Below are 18,022 nucleotides of genomic sequence, written 5' to 3' on the forward strand. Positions count from 1 at the left end.
AGTCTATTTATTTTCAATTGAATGTCCTTTCCAAAACTTATCTGCCTTAAGGTGGATCGAATCCATAGAAATTAGTTTATATGGGTTTGTCATTTTAATGATTGCAGTAAATTGGAAGCAAAATACGTTATCAAAAGGCTCAAACTGATTAGGGGTTGAACAAAATGATATACATATCACATCTAGGTTTGTACATAATACACCTTTGGGTCAAGCCCGCACGGATTTATTTTTGGATCTTTTTCAAAAGGCCTCAACCTGATTAAGGGTTGGGCAGGATTATATACACCTTCCAACTTCCTCAGACTCCCGATGTGAGATGAGTTTGTACATAACAATTAGGGATTGCTTGTGTTACATAACCTATATTGCTTAGATACATATTATCGACTTTTCTGTCCATCATTAAACACACTGACACACACATATAGGGTGATAGCAGTTTTTGATATGATATAACAAAGATATACATTGTCACTTATATTCTCAACAGCATTAACTTTTATTCCATCTCGTTAGACCACGAGCTATTGTATTTTGTCTTGCTGTTGGCTTATGTTGTTTTTATTTGAGTTGCTATTCAAATGTGTTTAGTCGTTTGATTAGTAGTAGTTTTATGAATAAATGTCAATTTTGGTCCTAAACATATGGTCCAAATATGAATTTGGTCTAAAACATTTACTTTTTGAAAAATGGATCCATAACAAATGAAATCCGTGTCGATTAGGTCCATTTTTTACGGTTCCGTCAATGTTTGACGGTCAATCGCCGATTAATGAAATTTTGCTAATTATTTTGCTAATTAAACTGTTTTTAAGTCTTTTTTAATTCATTTTCCATTTCTAATTCAAATATCATTCTTCCACACCACTCCAAATACTTGGAAACGAATCGACTGCCTCCCCAACTTTCTCTTCTCTCTCCTCTTCTCGCCGTTCTCCACACAATCCACAAAAGCCCTAAGTCCGATTCCGACCGAGAACGCCGCCGTCGCCGATTATCTCTTGTTGGCCATGAGTTGGAGGTCGTCGTACCCTCAGTTCCGCTCCACCGACGGACTTATCAATTTCAAAGCAACATATTCGAGGAAGAGGAAGTCCATTCTCCTCCTCTGAAGCAAATGGAACAAGGTCCGTCGACTAACCCTAGTGCCGACACAGAAGTCGAGCTTTCTCCGATTCCAGAAGTTGAGCCCGGCAACGAAGTCCCTGAGGAAGAAGACGACACACTAGTTCTTCCGACCGTGGAGCTCTGACGTTCAATATTCCAGAAATCGATGAGGATTTTGAGAGGAGGACTAAGCTCCGACACAATTGTCTTCTTCAATTTTTAGGACCTAATTGATCACGATTATGAATATCATGGACTAGTTTGACGTTTATTATGTTGATGGTGTGTACCGGTTTTTTCATGGTAGGTACTTGTTTTTTTCATGGTGGATACTTGACTTTTGATGGTGGTTTTGATTGTGCCAGTGACACAAAAACTTGTTTTTTTGACATCATTTGGCATTGGACTTGAATTCAATTGTAAAATGTTTGGGACCTATTTGATGTTGATTATGAATATCATGGACTACTTTGACGTTGATTAAATTGTATGTTTTCTGATTCAGATTCACATTCAGAATTCCATCCAGATTTGCTAATCGAAATTAAAAAATCCATATCATAATGGTATGTAGCAGATAGATTCAAAATCAAATTCGGATTCAAAATCCATCTAGATGCTGGTGTTGTAGATAAAGATAAAATTAGGGTTCTTGGGGAAGAAAGAGAAGAAGGATAAGAAAGAGGAATGAGAAATGAAAAATGCCAAGTGAAACGCATAAATACATTTTAAAGTTTGCATTTTCAAATATTTCATAAACTTTGTTTTTAATTTTTTGCATTTTTAATTTTACATTTTCAATTTTTTTTAAAAAATAAAAATTAAATCAGCTACAGTAATCAAGATTGCATAATCGGGTCAAAATTTCGCTAATCGACGGTTGACCGTCAAAATTTGACGGAACCATAAAAATGGACCTAATCAACACTGATTTCATTTTTTTATGGACCTATTTTTCAAAAAGTAAATGTTTTGGATCAAATTCGTATTTCGGTCATATGTTTAGGACCAAAATTAACCTTTACTATAGTTTTATTTATGACATATGCTGTTTGCTCTTTTTTTTCTTGTCATAGACTCTAGCTCGCCGTCTTTGAGTTGAGCTTTTTCTTTTACAAAAATAATTACTTTAATTCATAACAATAGTCATTTTAACACAATTATTAATGTTAGAATTTTGGTAGAAATTTTTTGTCTCAGCTTATTCATAATCTTTCCGGAGATGCAATCTGTATGACATCGACAATGTAGAGTTAGTTAGACCTAGGGTAGCCCGCAACTTGTGGGCTTGCCCGAATAGCCCGCTAAATTTATAGGGTTAGAGTTGGAAATGTTTATCCAGATAAAATTAAAACCCGATTTACCCGCACCCGATTAACCCACAACCCGTTAGAGTCAGATCTGAAAATCCTATAAAATTTCTATTATTGTACTTTTTAACTCCTAATTTGACACTTTAGTAATTAATTTTATAATATAGCCGGCTGCTTTTGTTTTCATGATGCGTCTACATTTGAAATGTCACACTCAAACATTTCACACTCAAGCGGAGCCTAAAGAAAATTTCCATTTGAAATGTCACACTCAAATATTTTACATATGTATTGACATAAATAAGCGAGTGGTCATATCACATGAATATATTGCCGCGGTTCTGTTCCGCCACTAAATCCCACTAACTCTTTTACTGGCGGAAATATGAGATTTAGTGACGGAAATCCGCCACTAATTAGAGATTTTTTTGTACTGTAATTAGTTACATAATATTAGCCTAAAGGTGTGTTTGGAAACATGAAATTGAAGCTATGAAAATAGAATTGGAGTCTCCAATTCCAATTTGTTTGGCATCACAAAAATGTATAGATTTGAAATTGAATCATAATTCCAAATATTTGAATTCCATATTAAAAGTAGAAAATTGAAATTCCAAATAGTCATAAAATTAGATAGTTCCACTATGTATCCACAACACACACTACACGCACTACTCACATTTCACACACTACACATATTTCATACATTACACATACATTTCACACACTGCACATATTTCACACATTACACACACTACACTCTATGATTGTTTTTGCTACTAAACCCTTTAATAAGAAGAGATTGGAGCATGGCCACAAACATTGTAACTGAAACACAAACAAGGCAAAGATGGAATCTACAGATCACCAAGGCCATCCATTTCTCTTCCCCACCACCCCAATTTTACAATGATTAGAAACTTGTCATCCATTTCCACTTATTGATGCAGATTCTGCACAAACCTTAACGTTTTCGAACCTCAAAACTCATGTTTTAAGGCTCTCATGTGCCCTCCTCAACCTCAACCTCTCCAAAAACGACGCTGTCCTCATCTTGTCTCCAAACTCCATCCATTTCCCAATCGCTTTTTTTCACGGTGGCGGCTGCTGGGGCCACTGTCATCCCCTCCAACCCACTTTACACAGCAGCTGAGATTTCCAAACAGATCAAAGACTGCAGTCCCAAACTGATCATCACAGTCCATCAACTCTATGATAGAATCAAACAGTTCAACCTACCTTGCATTCTTCTAAACCAAAGTGCCTCAAAAAATCCAATGCTGCATAGCTATTCAGAATTGATCCGGTCGATGTGATGCAGAGTGACACGGCAGCAATATTGTATTCATCGGGGACAATGGGAGCTAGCAAAGGAGCTGTGCTGACACACAAGAACTTCATGGCATCTGTCTTGATGATGACATATCTTTGGACTCTCGGCTCTGGTTTATGCGCAGCTGCACAGAGGGAACGCGGTGGTGGTAATGGCGCGGTATGAGATGAATGATGCGTTGAGGGCTATTGAGCAATACAAGGTGACACATTTGTTCGTCGTGCCACTTGTCGTTTTGGAGCTGAGTAGGAAGCAGGAGAAGGTGAAGGAGTACGGTGTTTCGACATTGAGGGAGGTTATGTCTGGAGCAGCTCCATTAAGCAAAGAGATGATAGAAGCATGCTCCAACATGTTTCCACAAACTTCTGTATATCAGGTACAAGATAACCTGAAAATCAGAAGCGCAAACAGTGTCAAATTTCATGATTCAATCCATAAACATACACACTTTCGATAAAAAAAAGAGGTAGAAGATGCTAACTATTGATGTTTCGAGCATGCACATAGTGCGGCTTGAGTTAGAGATTATGCCCCCTATCTAATTAAGAGAAACACATTAATTTCCATAAGGTCGTGTTTTGAAGTAGAACTTTGTATTCTAAACGTGAATTGTGTGAATTATTTTTTCTGTAAATATATGTACTCCATTTTAGTAAACATACAGTGTATTTATTTTCAATCAAATGTCCTTTCCAAAATAAATCTGCCTTAAGATGGATCGAGTCCATAGAAATTATTTTATATGGTTTGTTGTCATTTTGAATGATTGCAGTAAATTGGAAGCGAAGTACACTTCCTCTCTAATCATATTATATCTATCAACATTGTAGATCACCTCAAATATTGTCTCTATAAGGCCATCCACGATAGGAATAGTCCAGCAATAGCCCAGCCATAGCCTAGCCACAAACTCCTCCTGCCACATCATCAATACTAAAAATCCTCCTGCCACATCATAAATAGTCCAGCCATAGCCTAGCCACATTATAAATAGCCCAGCCACATCAATAGCCACATCACTAATAACAATTATATAAAAATGAAATAATTAACAATCACACAATATACGGAATTTAATTTACGAGACATATACGAGAAACATTAATAATACTATTAAAATTTTAAAAAGTACAATAATTTAAAAAAAGTACAATAATTTTAAAAAATTACAATAATTAACAAAAAAGTACAATAATTCACTCCTCTGCTCCGTCGTCGTCTCCGTCGTTGTCGGCACCATCGCCTCCGCCTCCGCCGCCACCATCGCCTCCGCCTCCGTCGCCACCATCGCCTCCGCCTTCGTCGCCGCCGCCTCTACTCCCGGTGGCTCCCCTCTGTGCCGCCTCCAAATCCTCCTGCATGCTCAGGAGCAATGTTTGAAGCAAACTCTTCTCCACGGGGTCCACCGCCACCCGCCATTCGGCCATCGTCGTGACCATCTGAGCGCGCGTTTGTTGATGCGCGAAGAATTTGAGATCCGCTGTGGATTGGCCAAGGGGGGATGCCGACTGGACCTCCTGGGAACCCCCGGCGACCCCCCTCGCCTCCCGTTGAGCCCGCTTGTGCCCAACCGGGCGAGTTCGGCGAGCGAACGAACGAGGGGTCGGGACCTCCTGGGCCGTCTCGGGGAGGTCGTGGAAACCACCGCTGCTGCCGCTGAAATCACCGGTATAGTTCAGTCGTTGCTTCTTCGGCCAGCCAGCATCGACACCTACTCGGAACTTCTCGGAGTCGTTCAGCACAAGATAGCAGTTCCAGTAGGTGATGTCCTTATACACTCCCTTCAGGGGGAAGACTTTCTCCGCTATCCTCCTGCAGTCTTCCTCCGTTTGGCCACTGCTCATCATGCGGAGGGCGTTGGTGTACAAGCCCGAAAATTGTGAGACCGCAGCCCTGATTCGGTCCAACCCCTTCCGACAATCCTCCCCGGTGCATCGCCTCTCCTCCGGGCAAAACCTTTGGTTGGCCGCTGCTATCTTGCCCCACAAGTTGACGATCCTCTGGTTGTTCGAAACGAGAGGATCGTCGCAAACACTCACCCACGCCTTGGACAGCACGACGTTCTCCGCGTCCGTCCACCTCCTCCGTACCGAGCTGTCGTCCTCACCCGGCTGCGAGGACTCGCCGAACCTCTTCCCCTTGCTTTTCTTCTTTGGGGCACCACGACCCCACCCTGCGCCCTCCGTTTGAACGGGAGCATCCGGAACACCGAGAAGATCTAACCCCAAGTCATCGAAAGAGAAAGTGTCAAATTGGGGCAACGACTGCGCCTCCGTTGGGGTCGATGTGTGCGACGAACCAGTCGAAAAATCAAAACTGGGGCGATAGACGTCCCCCGGCGTCCCCTGTGTCGCCGGGGATCCCCCCGTCGTCCACTGCGTCGCCGGTACCCCCCCCGGCGTCCTTTGCGTCGCCTGTACCCACCCGGGCATCATCTGCATCCCGGGTGCCCACCCCGGCATCGCCGGAAACCCCCCTGGCGGAGTCCCCCGGCTGGCATCCCGGGCATCATCTGCTGCCACGGGTACATGTTGTAGTATGGTGGCATCTGACTCCATCCACTTCCCACGGGGACCGGGGGAGTTTGAGCTTGAGACCCGTTACTCCTTGAAGTAGGCTCGTTGTTGAGATCCATTTACCGTTGTTGATCTTGTACAGAAATTTAGATAGAGAGAGTACTCGTTAAAACAAGTGGTGCGAATGAAAATGACGTGCAAGACGCGTATATATAGTGTTTCGAAAAAAAAAATTCGCGCTAGGCGGTGCGCTAGGCGATCCGGACGCTGCAATAGCGCCGAGCGGATCGCCCAGCGCACCGCCTAGCGCCACGGAACCACCGAGCGCTAGGCGGTTTTTAATTCCGGAAATGGCTGGGCGGTTGCAATAGATCGCCTAGCGCCGGCGCTCGGCTAAGCGGTGCGCTAGGCGCTATTGTGGATGGCCTAAGTATTAGGGATTGCTTGTGTTACATAACCTACATTGCTTAGATACATATTATCGACTATTCTATCCATCGTTAAACCGGACAGGTGTGATTATACATTGCATACATAGATACACACACTGACACACACACTTATATGTAGGGTGATAGCAGTTGTTGATATGATATAACAAAGGTATACATTGTCACTTAAATTCACAACAACAATACAGTAACTTTTATTGTATCTCGTTAGACCACGAGCTATTGTATTTTGTCTTGCTGTGCTGTCTTATATATGTTGTGTTTTTGAGTTGCTATTCAAATGTGTTTAGTCTTTTTCTCGCCATAGACTCTAGCTCGCCGTCTTTAAGTCGAGCTTTTTCTTTTTACAAAACTAATTACTTTGATTCATAACAATAGTCATTTTAATACAATTACTCCCGGCTTATTTGAGGAGAGGTAATCATCTCATGTTAGAATTTTGCTAGAATTTTTTTGTCTCAGCTTATTCATAATCTTCCCTGAGGTGCAAGTAGTGCCAATTAGTGCCAAAATATGAATACTATTCATATTCTAATGGTATCACCTAGAGTTTTGCAACAGATTGTTGTCTAAGCTCTTTCCTCAAAATCTTTCCTATAGGTGATCTTGGTATTTCTCTAGTAAAAATCACCCTCCTCAATCTTCTGAATGGTGCAACCTGTTCACACAAGAACAAACAGAATTAGATTAAAGCAGTGCCATCTACATTTTATGATAAGGCTCAATTAGTTATTACTTGTGTTGTTAAAGCCAACTTGTCTAACTTACCTGTTGTGCAATATACTGCTGAACTTGTTGTGCTGTTAGTGAACTCATGGATGATGTCACAACATATGCTATTGGAATTTCTCCAGCTTCAGCATCACCTAATCTGCATCATTTTCAACTCTTACATTGGAAATTAATTGCATATTGTATGAAGCCAAGTCTATGATTAAAGATACAATGTTTGGGTTGTTTACTGCTCACCCTATAACAGCAGCATCCACTATTTCAGGATGAGTGAGAAGCAGATCTTCTAGCTCTGAAGGTGCAACCTAAAACATCAACAACATCACCAAATGTGACAAGTGAACAAGAGTAACAAACTCTCTCCCTTACCTGAAAGCCTTTATATTTGATGAGCTCTTTTACGCGGTCTACAATATAGAGTCGACCCTCGTCATCAAAATAGCCAACATCTCCTGTGTGCAACCAGCCTTCCTCGTCTATGATTTCCGCAGTCGCCTTGTGGTTGTTCAAATAGCCTACAAACAAGACTACAATCAACAACCATTAAACATTTGGCTCGTAGATGTCTACAGGATCAGACATACCCTTCATCACCAGGGGGCCTTTGATCCATATTTCCCCTTTCTGAAAAGGAGAGAGGCATTTCATTGTATCCGAATCGACTATTTGAGCTTCAACACTGGGAGCAAGTGGCCCTACAGAGCCTGGATGAGATGGAAACATCCTTCTGTTTTCTAGTGAAATAACACCTGATGCTTCTGTCATGCCATAGCCCTGTCAAAAATCTCAACTCCATATTATGTCAATATGGTCTGAATTTTGAAATTTAACGCTGTTCGTGCTTTTGATGTTCAGGTAATCTTGTACCTGATATACAACAGCTTGTGGAAAAATGTTGGAGCATGCTTCTATCATCTCTTTGCCTAATGGAGCTGCTCCAGACATAACCTCCCTCAATGTTGAAACATCGTACTCTTTCACCTTCTCCTGCTTCTTACTCAGCTCCAAAACGACAAGGGGCACGACTAACAAATGTGTCACCTTGTACTGCTCAATAGCCCTCAGCACAGCATTCATCTCATACCGCGCCATTACCACCACCGTGTTCCCTCTCTGCAGCTGCGCGTAAACCAGAGCCGACAGTCCAAAGATATGACACATGGGTAAGAAGCAGAGAAACACATTCCCTGACTCCTCATTTGCTTCTTGATCTGATGTCATCATCAGGGCAGATGCCATGAAGTTCTTGTGTGTCAGCACAGCTCCTTTGCTAGCTCCCGTTGTCCCCGATGAGTACAATATTGCTGCAGCATCACTCTGCATCACATCTGGAAACGATGTGGTTGGTGTCGACCGGATCAAATCCGAATAGCTATGCAGCATTGGATTGTTTGAGGCACTTTGGTTTAGCAGAATGCAAGGAAGGTTGCACTGTTTGATTCTATCATAGAGTTGACGGACTGTGATGATCAGTTTGGGATTGCTGTCTTTGATCTGTTTGGAAATCTCAGCTGCAGTGTATAATGGGTTGGAGGGGATGGCAACGGCCCCAACAGCCACCACCGCGAAGAAAGCGACTGGGAAACGTATGGAGTTTGGAGACAAGATGAGGACGGCGTCGTTTTTGGAGACGTTAAGGTTGAGGAGGGCACATGAGAGGCTTGAAACATGAGTTTTGAGGTTCGAAAAGGTTAAGGTTTGCGCAGAATCAGCATCGATAAGTGCAGGGGAGTTGGAAATGGATGACAAGTGTCTGAAGAGAAATGGAAGCATTGAAATATTGGGGTGGTGGGGAAGAGAAATGGAAGGCCTTGGTGATCGGTAGATACCATGTTTGCCTTGTATATTCGACATGGCTTGTTTGTGTTTCAGTTACAAAGTTTGTGAATCTCTCTTCTTATTAAAGGATATAGTAGCAAAAACAGTGTTGAATATGTAGCTAGACCCTAGTGATATGTTTTGTGTTGATTTACAAATAGATCCACAATGTTGTCAAATAAATAGCATCTATTTACAAAACTCATAAAAAGTTTTTGCCAATTTTGTGCATTAATCTAGAAACGCATTAATTAACTGCACAACGCGTCGTTGATGAATATTTATCCGATGAGCTATGATGGAGTGTATTTGTAAATAGGTTTTGGTTGTGAATGTGCAAATCGTTGTTCGTGCATGACCATCTCATCAAAGGAACTTGTGCACACTCCGCATTGGATGAGTTTTTATTATATTGATTTTAATTATCTATTTTTTTCTTATTTCAAATTTACTTTTTAATTTAATCATGCAGTTATTCAAATTTTAATAATAGGAAGGAGTATATTTTAAGTCCAGAAATATCATAATTTAAATATATTATATATAAAATCTAAAGGTAAAAAATAACAAAATAAATGGTGGGACCAAAAATAATAGAAGTTTAACTGAATTATTATTTTTTGTAATAAGATTTGGGAATTATCTTACCAATATCCGACAAAAGATATAAAAAAAAAGGAGATGGATAAGATTTAAAATGCGTCTTACCAATATCCGGCGAAGGAGATAAACAAAAAGAGAGTGTGTTCTCTTTTTCTGTATTAAAAAAAAACTGAAAACATTTTAAATTTGAGATATTGGCACCTAATATCATACAATTTTCAAAAAGTTGGATTTTTTCCACAAACTTAGAAATTGGCAAAATAATATCACAAACTTTACTCCGAGTTTGTTATTTCCTACCAGTGAAAAAATTCCGGCTATATTAATAGATAGAAGAACAAATTTGGAGGGTGTGCTTCAAGAAAAACTATTCTCAAAGATTGAAAATTTTGAAACTCTCAAAGTTGTTGTCGAGAAATTACGAAAAAAAATCCGTATCATGATATTATTTGCCAGAATTTTTTTATTGGTGGGAAATAACAAATTCGGGGTAAAGTTAGAGTTCGTGGGAAAAACCTAACTTTTTGAAAGTTCCGATGCCAATATCCCTTTAAATTTTGTGTGTATTATTGGAATTATCTAGTTTTATAATGTTATCTCAATATTATTTATATTCAATAATTATGACCTCATAATTGTACAGATGGAATATACACCTTTATGGAGTTATATTAGTAGATAAAATCATAAAATACTGTAGGGATTTGTATTAGATAAAATAATGTTTTTTTAAAAAAATTAGTTTTTAATGAATTTCAGGGGCGTGGGTTGGCCTACCAAATTCCAAAATTTCAAGCATTGAATGAAAAGAAAATGTCTTGGCTCCCTTGGCTTGGCATAGCGAATTGTGATTTTCATTGCTAATTGTAATTTAGATCCTAAATCCTCATGCTAATCTATAATTTCAGAAGATTCTGCTAATCTATATTTCACTTTATTGTATTGATTGACATTTATTAGTCACTATAGATATACTTTGAATCTCTATATTTGCGTTCCTAGATTAATCCTTCTCATTTTAACTTAATGTACAATTAATATTTGATTGTGTTTTATTTATTTACAACTATTTTTATGGGTTATTCTAATGGTTTATTGAATTTCAATGGCATAAATCACTATGAATATCAATCATATAATTGTGACATAAAAGTAATAGATGAATTATCATTGCAAAAGAAAATAGTTGATGAACTATTGGTTGGGTTTTGATTTGAGACTTTGATGTCGTTGTGTTGACGTGAACCATCGAAAGGTCCGATGCTTAGTTTCTAGGTTGTAGCACATAAATTATTGATTGAACTACAAAAATAGTCCATGGACTATGCATTTATCTCGCCCTTAGTCTCTGGACTTTCAAAATATCACCAGACAACCCTGGACTAAGCGTTTATCTTGAAAATGTTCTTTTTTCACTGTTTTCGGTTGAAAATACCCTTTGGGGGGGGGGGGGGGGGGGGGTTGGGGGCTTGAGCAATTTGGTCTTTTTACACTTTTAACATTTTAAATATGATATTATTTCAGTGATGTACTAAATCTGATATTATTTCAAAATTATCATTCTTCTTCCTTTTTGTCATCCTTCACTTTGTTTCTTTATTTCAATATTAGATTTAATTTTATAAAATTAAATTTTAAATTTCGATTTTTAAATATCAATAATTTTTTTTAATTAAAACTATTAATTCATGGACACTATAAATATTGATTAAAACTATTAATTTTGTTATTTAATATTCAGCTGAATTGAAGAAGTACATATTAATCATGATGGAAAAATAAGAACTATTCTATTTAGCCTTTGTTCGGTTGTTATAATTGCTTGTGATTAAATATTATGAAGTTGACTAAAAATTTGATACTACTAAAAATTTGATATAGGAGAATTTTTATTGAAATTTTCTAGTTAATTTTGATTGTTTTCAAATTATAAAATGAAAATTATATTAGTCTTACATTAGATGCATATTTATTTCAGAATAAATCATGTTATATGATCTATTTATGATTAAAACTATTAAATATTGATTAAAACTAAGGCGTCGCCATACCATATTGATTAAATATTAGACACTATCAAATATTGATTAAAACTATTAATTTATTATTTAATAGTAGTTTTAATAATTAATAAAAATTTATTGATATTTAAAAATCAAAATTTAAAATTTAATTTTATAAAATTAAATCTAATATTGAAATAAAGAAGCAAAGTGAAGGATAGTAAAAAGGAAGAAGAATGATAATTTGGAAATAATATCAGATTTAGTACATCAATAAAATAATATCAGATTTAAAATGTTAAAAGTGTAAAAAGACCTAATTGCCCAAACCCCCAAAACCCCCAAAAGGGTATTTTCGATCGAAAACAGTGAAAAATGATAATTTTCGAGATAAACGCTTAGTCCAGGATTTTCTGGAGATATTCTGAAAGTCCAGGGACTAAGGACACATTCATGGACTGTTTTTGTAATTCAGTCTAAATTATTTATATCATGAAAAAGATGGGCTGGATATGCAAGAGAAAAAATTCTTTAATATCATGTACAATACATAGCTGTGCTAATTAATAGGCTGTTTTTAGGTTACATGTAATGGTTGAGATTCGAGAATTGATATGAATGAAGATTACGTATCCCCAACTTACAAATACATCATTATCACCTATTAATACTTGCTTAATGCTATTCTTAGGGTTATTCTAACAAGGGACGCAATTCAGTGGTCGACTACAGATTTGTAGATCCAGGCAACAAATCATTCACACACTTAATAGTATTTGTTTGTTTTTTCTTAATATCAATCGCCGCTTTGTTTGTTTTTCCTTGTGCATAATTGCCTCTATTATTAATTAATCCACCTACTATATTGCTATTTGCCAACAAATTGCTATACTTTGAGGGATTTAAAGTGATATATTCAAAAATTGAAAAAATGTGTTTTGAAACGTCGGGCAAAATCACAAAGTATAGCTTCATTTCCGCCGTTGAATTATACCTATTTATTTTATCTAAATTAAACGTTAACTTTTGCCATACATCAATTAATAAATAATTTCATACATAATTGAGTATGATAATAAAATTTAAATATTAATATATTTACATATTAAATGTATTTTTTACTGAATAAAAAACTACACAACTTAAAAATTGAAACACTTGCAAATATTTTTGTTTTTTTAGAATTTTGTAGTGCACTAATTATGTGTATCGATGTTTTGTTAATTATTAATAGCATTTTCTTAAATTTCATAGTATACAGTGTCATTTTATTTTAGCAGATTTAATAAATGAATCTAATTAATTAAGTTTGATAATCAATTCTATCGGCCAAACTCATTTAATTAATTAGTGAACAGTTAATTCCGTTAGGCCAAATTCATTTGCGCTAATTAACTACAGTTGATAGGCCAAAGTTAATTTAATAATCAATTAAATCTAATTTAAATTATTTTGGGTTAATTACAATATATCTTCCATTTTAATTTAATCGTGCAAATTATTATACCATTTAATTTTTTTAATTACATACTTTTAAAACTTTATCTTATTTAATTTAAATTAAATTTTGAAACATCACAATTAAATTAAAAATATGTGTGAGTAACATAAAATAAAGATGAACCAAAAAAGTTAATGGTGGAATCATGAAAAGTTATGGTAATATAGTTTGTGATTTAATGGTTGGTGTTTATGGTAAAATATGTATGGTATGATCAGAGATTTGAATGACATAAATATAATGAATCATAGATAGAAATCATCATAAAGGAGTATAGTCTTTGGAAAAACAATCAAGAATCAAAATACTGAAGTACACCAAATTCTTAAGAGAAGGTGATTCCAAATTTTAAGTCAATCCAAACTGTGACAATTTATCACCATTGAGACAGTGAAAATTAGACTAAATCTCCTTGGTGTGTATAAGCACATACTATAAGAAACCCTCTTCAACGAAAAAGAGAATCAAATGGATTAATAATGATAGTATTTCATGAAGTTTACAATACCATTGCGAGAGGAAATGCTCCAACCCCTGTCAGCCATAATGAAAAATATCTGCATTAAGAAATTTTCTGTTCCCTCTGTGCATAATCAACTCGAGAATGTCGTTATTAGGAGATTTTACCTGGCGAACGACTGCTGAAGTCACCTCCGAGAAACTAAGGTCCGGATATGGCATGTCGCAACAATATATCTCCCATAAACAGATGCCAAAACTATACACATCACATTTCCTGTTGTAAGGATTTCCGTTGAGAACCTGCAAATCGTAGAGACATGGTGCAACGAACATCAACAGATTTATTCACCGTCTTTTTTAGCTCAATCTTAGCTCTATCGAAAGAGAGAAACCGACTTCTCTTTCCCCTGTTTCCTCGAATTTTGAAACGAAAGAACATGGAAAGAATACCTCAGGAGCCATGGAGCCGAATGTCCCGGTCTCCCCAGTCATGTCATTAGGATTTGAGGCTTCAACACGAACAACGCCAAAATCTGCAATTTTGACCATGCGTGCCTTGTCTAAAAGCATATTTTCTGTTTTCACATCTCTGTGAACAATCTTCTGGGAATGAAGGTAGTTTAACCTGCAAAGCCAGGAAACACAAACCGTATTGTTTACGTCAAAACACGCAAAAGCGTTACAACTTATGTCAAAATACATGCTACGAGCCACTTCTCCAATTGAGTTTTGATAAATGTTAGAACAACGCAAGGAAGAGTTACTCTAAATGTGGGAAATAACGATGATAACATAATATACCATAGAACTATTTACCTTTGTTACGTTAGGATGATCAAGTTTGTGCCACACGACAACTTCTTGAGTAAAAGCGGACCTTAGGGCTTGTATTTCAGCCTCTGTCCTGTGGCCCTCTTCTCCCCAGTCCAGCAGTTTAACTGAGGTTCAAAATAAGCCACCAAGATGTTAATGATAAGGAAAATAAATTCGAAATATACTAATAATCAAATGTGGCAACGACTAGCAGTGGCAAAGCATCTACTAAGGAATTAACTCACAAATCCACACCGTGGAAATAACTCAAAATCCATCTACTGATAACATTCAAGAAACTCCACTAGGTTATGGATAGTTTGAGGTTATATAAATTCAGTTCTCACTCTCATTTGATTTATTACATTACTTTGATGATCCCATAATACATACTGTGACCATGTTCTCAACTGATTTTCTGGTAGAATATACTTATACTACCCAATATATTTTAGTAACAATCTTCCATTAGTATCTAATTTCTTTCTTTTGTTATAAAGTTCTTTTGTCCAAAGCACAACAACATGGTTCTATTAGTAGCAGGGTGTAACATTTTATGTAAGGCAATAAGAAAGTGGTTCGACATATTCTCACAATACTGAAATCCAAAAATCCAACTTTTGTTGGCACCGAACCTAGAAGCTCGTAGTCTTCAACCTTAACAATCACCACTAGCTAAAGCTGCCTTTTTTTTTTCTTTTTGTGGCTCCGGTGATGGCTCATCGGGACTTTCTAGTCAAAACAGTGCACCTATCCCTATCAGAAGTTGGCACCTCCACTTAGTTTTAGTCTTCATCTTAGGCAGGCAGATCGATCCGTTTCTTCTTTTAAGTAAATCAATAATCATTCAATTAGTCAATTCCATAAAAAGTATGATGAGAGTGGCATGAAGGTAAATGAATAGTACCGAAAAGATCAACTAAAAGCCACACATTGTTGAAGGCTTTGAATGGGGACCGCACAAGCAAGGTGATGTTTATCTTTGTGTAGGTTTCGTGACAGCCGACTTTTGAGGTCAAACTAAATCCTACAGAGATACAACATCCAAGCAGAAAAAACCTACATTGAAGCCTGAAGGTAAGGTTAGATTTTCAAAGAGTCTTTACACCACCATAATTACATTTTAGCCTATCCCAGATCATGGATAAAAGTCCTTGCATCTCAGTATTCTTCAAGTTGGAAACTTTATAAACTTATTGAATCACAAGAAAGTTTTCAATAATACCAGCCTTAGTTATTGCAGTCACCTTCACAATTCAATCCAAACCCCCAAGAGTCACAGACTCCATAAGAATGCATTGATTTTTCTACTCTACAACCTCGAGAAAACAGGCATGATGCATTAGAACACTCTCTTCTTCACAAAAAGTAGATTTATTTTTATCTTAATTCAATCAGATTATTATAATACAAACAAAATAAAAAAATTTAAAGCAAGAATCGATATCAAGAGTTGACAAATAATGGTAGGGCCAAAGGGGAATGGACATGCATTGAAAGGAAATGGACAAAAGGAGCAAACATCCCCACAAAAAGATAATTCAAAATAGGATAAAGATTTGATTTTTGACAAAGGGGGTGACTGACCGACAACATCGCAATGACAGTCTTGATGATGAGCTTAGAGGGGTCAATCTCCCACTCCTGCCTTTGCCTTCTGGAGGTGGTGGTGATGGTCATGGCCGGAGCGACGGCGGCGTTTGCGGTGGAGTAATCTTCTTGATTCCTCCTCTTGTTCTTATCCACTGTCCACGCCCTGTTCAAATGCCTCTCCAGCTGCTCATCTAAGCTCTTCAAATCGATCTGATCCGATCCGATCCGCTCTCACAAACCCACCGCTGCTCTTCTCCATTTCTTCTTTTTTAAGTTTGTATTCTTTTACCTGAGTACTATGAATTATGTTACATTATTTATTCATTGATAATTTTATTTAATACGTATTTTACAATGAATTTGTTTGTAGATTCGAGAAAATCAAGATATAGCCAGCCATAGCCCTCCACTCTCCCAACCCGGACATGGTGATACTTGGCGGCGACGATTTTCAAATACAGCTCCTAATTTTCGACACACGATATGTTGGAATACAATTTAAAATAAAAAGAATATTATTGGGATCACAATATGGATTTATTTCTAAGTTTTTAAAATGCTATTGTATAATTATTTAGTGTTTATTAACTTGTGTACGTATTTTAGTGGATTGGATGTATGCGCAGTTGATTTGAAGATATACATGAAAAATACCACCAATATAGCTATTTTATTTTATATAGTACTCTCTCCGTCCGCTATTAGTAGTCTCATTCTTAATTACATGAGTTTTAAGAAATACAAAGTAGATGAAAAAAGTTATAAAATATGTTTCACTTGTATATATTAGTTTTAAATGAAATAAGAGTGAAATGAGTTAGTGAAATTTGTAACCCTATTACTATTTATAGTAAAAATAAATTGAGACTCTTATTTATGGACAGACAAAATGAAAAAATGAGACTCCTGTTTATAGACGAGGGAGTAGAAAAATGAAATTGGAAGCTGAGTGCGGAACTGCCAGATTTCAATATTAGGATATCTGGATATGGTTAAAACATTGCATGTAATATAGATGAATATAATGGGCCTAATATTCATAACTAGGATTTGATCAGATTAGGCCCTTTATTCCAGCCCAATCGCTAAATGTTGGGCTGCTTTTAAATTAGTGGTTATATCTAATTTTTTTAAGACCAAATTATAAGTACTGAAATAGATTTAAACAGGGTGGAGCATTAATTCAAGAAAAAATAGATTTTATACTCCTCCGTCCCATTAAATATGAAACATTTGATTTTTGGCACATGATTTTATGTAATGTTGTTTTATGAGTTAATGAAGAGAGAATAAAGTAAGTGAGAGGAAAAAGTAGAGAAAGTGTTGTTTCTATTTTTAGAACCGTTTCATTTTTAATGGGACAAATGGAGTACTTGTTAATTCACACTACAAGGACACATGTAAGTTAGAATTGATTAGGATTTCCGATCTAATCCAAAACGAGCCCTTGTGTGCAAAAAAGGAAATACAGTCAATTAATGTTTATCTAGCTACTATCTAAATTTCTGGATATAGTTTCCGAATTTCACAATAATACCTATTTTTGGGATTCTCTATAATTCTAATTGTAAAAAATTATTACTACTAGACTAGACCATGTTATAATGTCATTTAATTTGGTATGTCTATATCATTGAATTTTTGCTCCAGCAAACTAATGACTTGAATATAAAGTCCTAAGCTATAATTTGACCGGCCGCTTATTTTTGTCAAATCTTCCGTGGTATTTTTAATTATACGGGACATTAATTGCCGTCCATAATTTAATTATAT

At 36.6% G+C, this 18,022-nt stretch overlaps 2 protein-coding genes across 2 annotated transcripts; both read right to left on the minus strand.

Moving 5' to 3' along the window:
* Positions 1–7,065: 7,065 nt before the first annotated feature.
* On the minus strand, positions 7,066–9,420 carry LOC121802833 (probable CoA ligase CCL7). Its single transcript, XM_042202534.1, has 6 exons — positions 8,324–9,420; positions 8,041–8,230; positions 7,826–7,971; positions 7,694–7,761; positions 7,493–7,595; positions 7,066–7,382 (listed from the first exon to the last, which is right to left on the minus strand). Exons 1-6 carry the CDS (start codon positions 9,308–9,310, stop codon positions 7,269–7,271), a joined length of 1,608 nt encoding a protein of 535 aa, XP_042058468.1. The 5' UTR covers positions 9,311–9,420; the 3' UTR covers positions 7,066–7,268.
* A 4,314-nt stretch (positions 9,421–13,734) lies between these two features.
* On the minus strand, positions 13,735–15,058 carry LOC121804261 (serine/threonine-protein kinase STY8-like). The gene is made up of 6 exons (XM_042203769.1): positions 15,046–15,058; positions 14,645–14,781; positions 14,294–14,608; positions 14,009–14,143; positions 13,890–13,915; positions 13,735–13,744 (listed from the first exon to the last, which is right to left on the minus strand). The coding sequence occupies exons 1-6, from the start codon at positions 15,056–15,058 to the stop codon at positions 13,735–13,737; spliced, it is 636 nt and encodes a 211-aa protein (XP_042059703.1).
* Between the last annotated feature and the right edge of the window lie 2,964 nt (positions 15,059–18,022).

The sequence above is a fragment of the Salvia splendens genome, chromosome 5 (genome assembly GCF_004379255.2).
Source record: "Salvia splendens isolate huo1 chromosome 5, SspV2, whole genome shotgun sequence".
Taxonomy (NCBI): domain Eukaryota; kingdom Viridiplantae; phylum Streptophyta; class Magnoliopsida; order Lamiales; family Lamiaceae; genus Salvia; species Salvia splendens.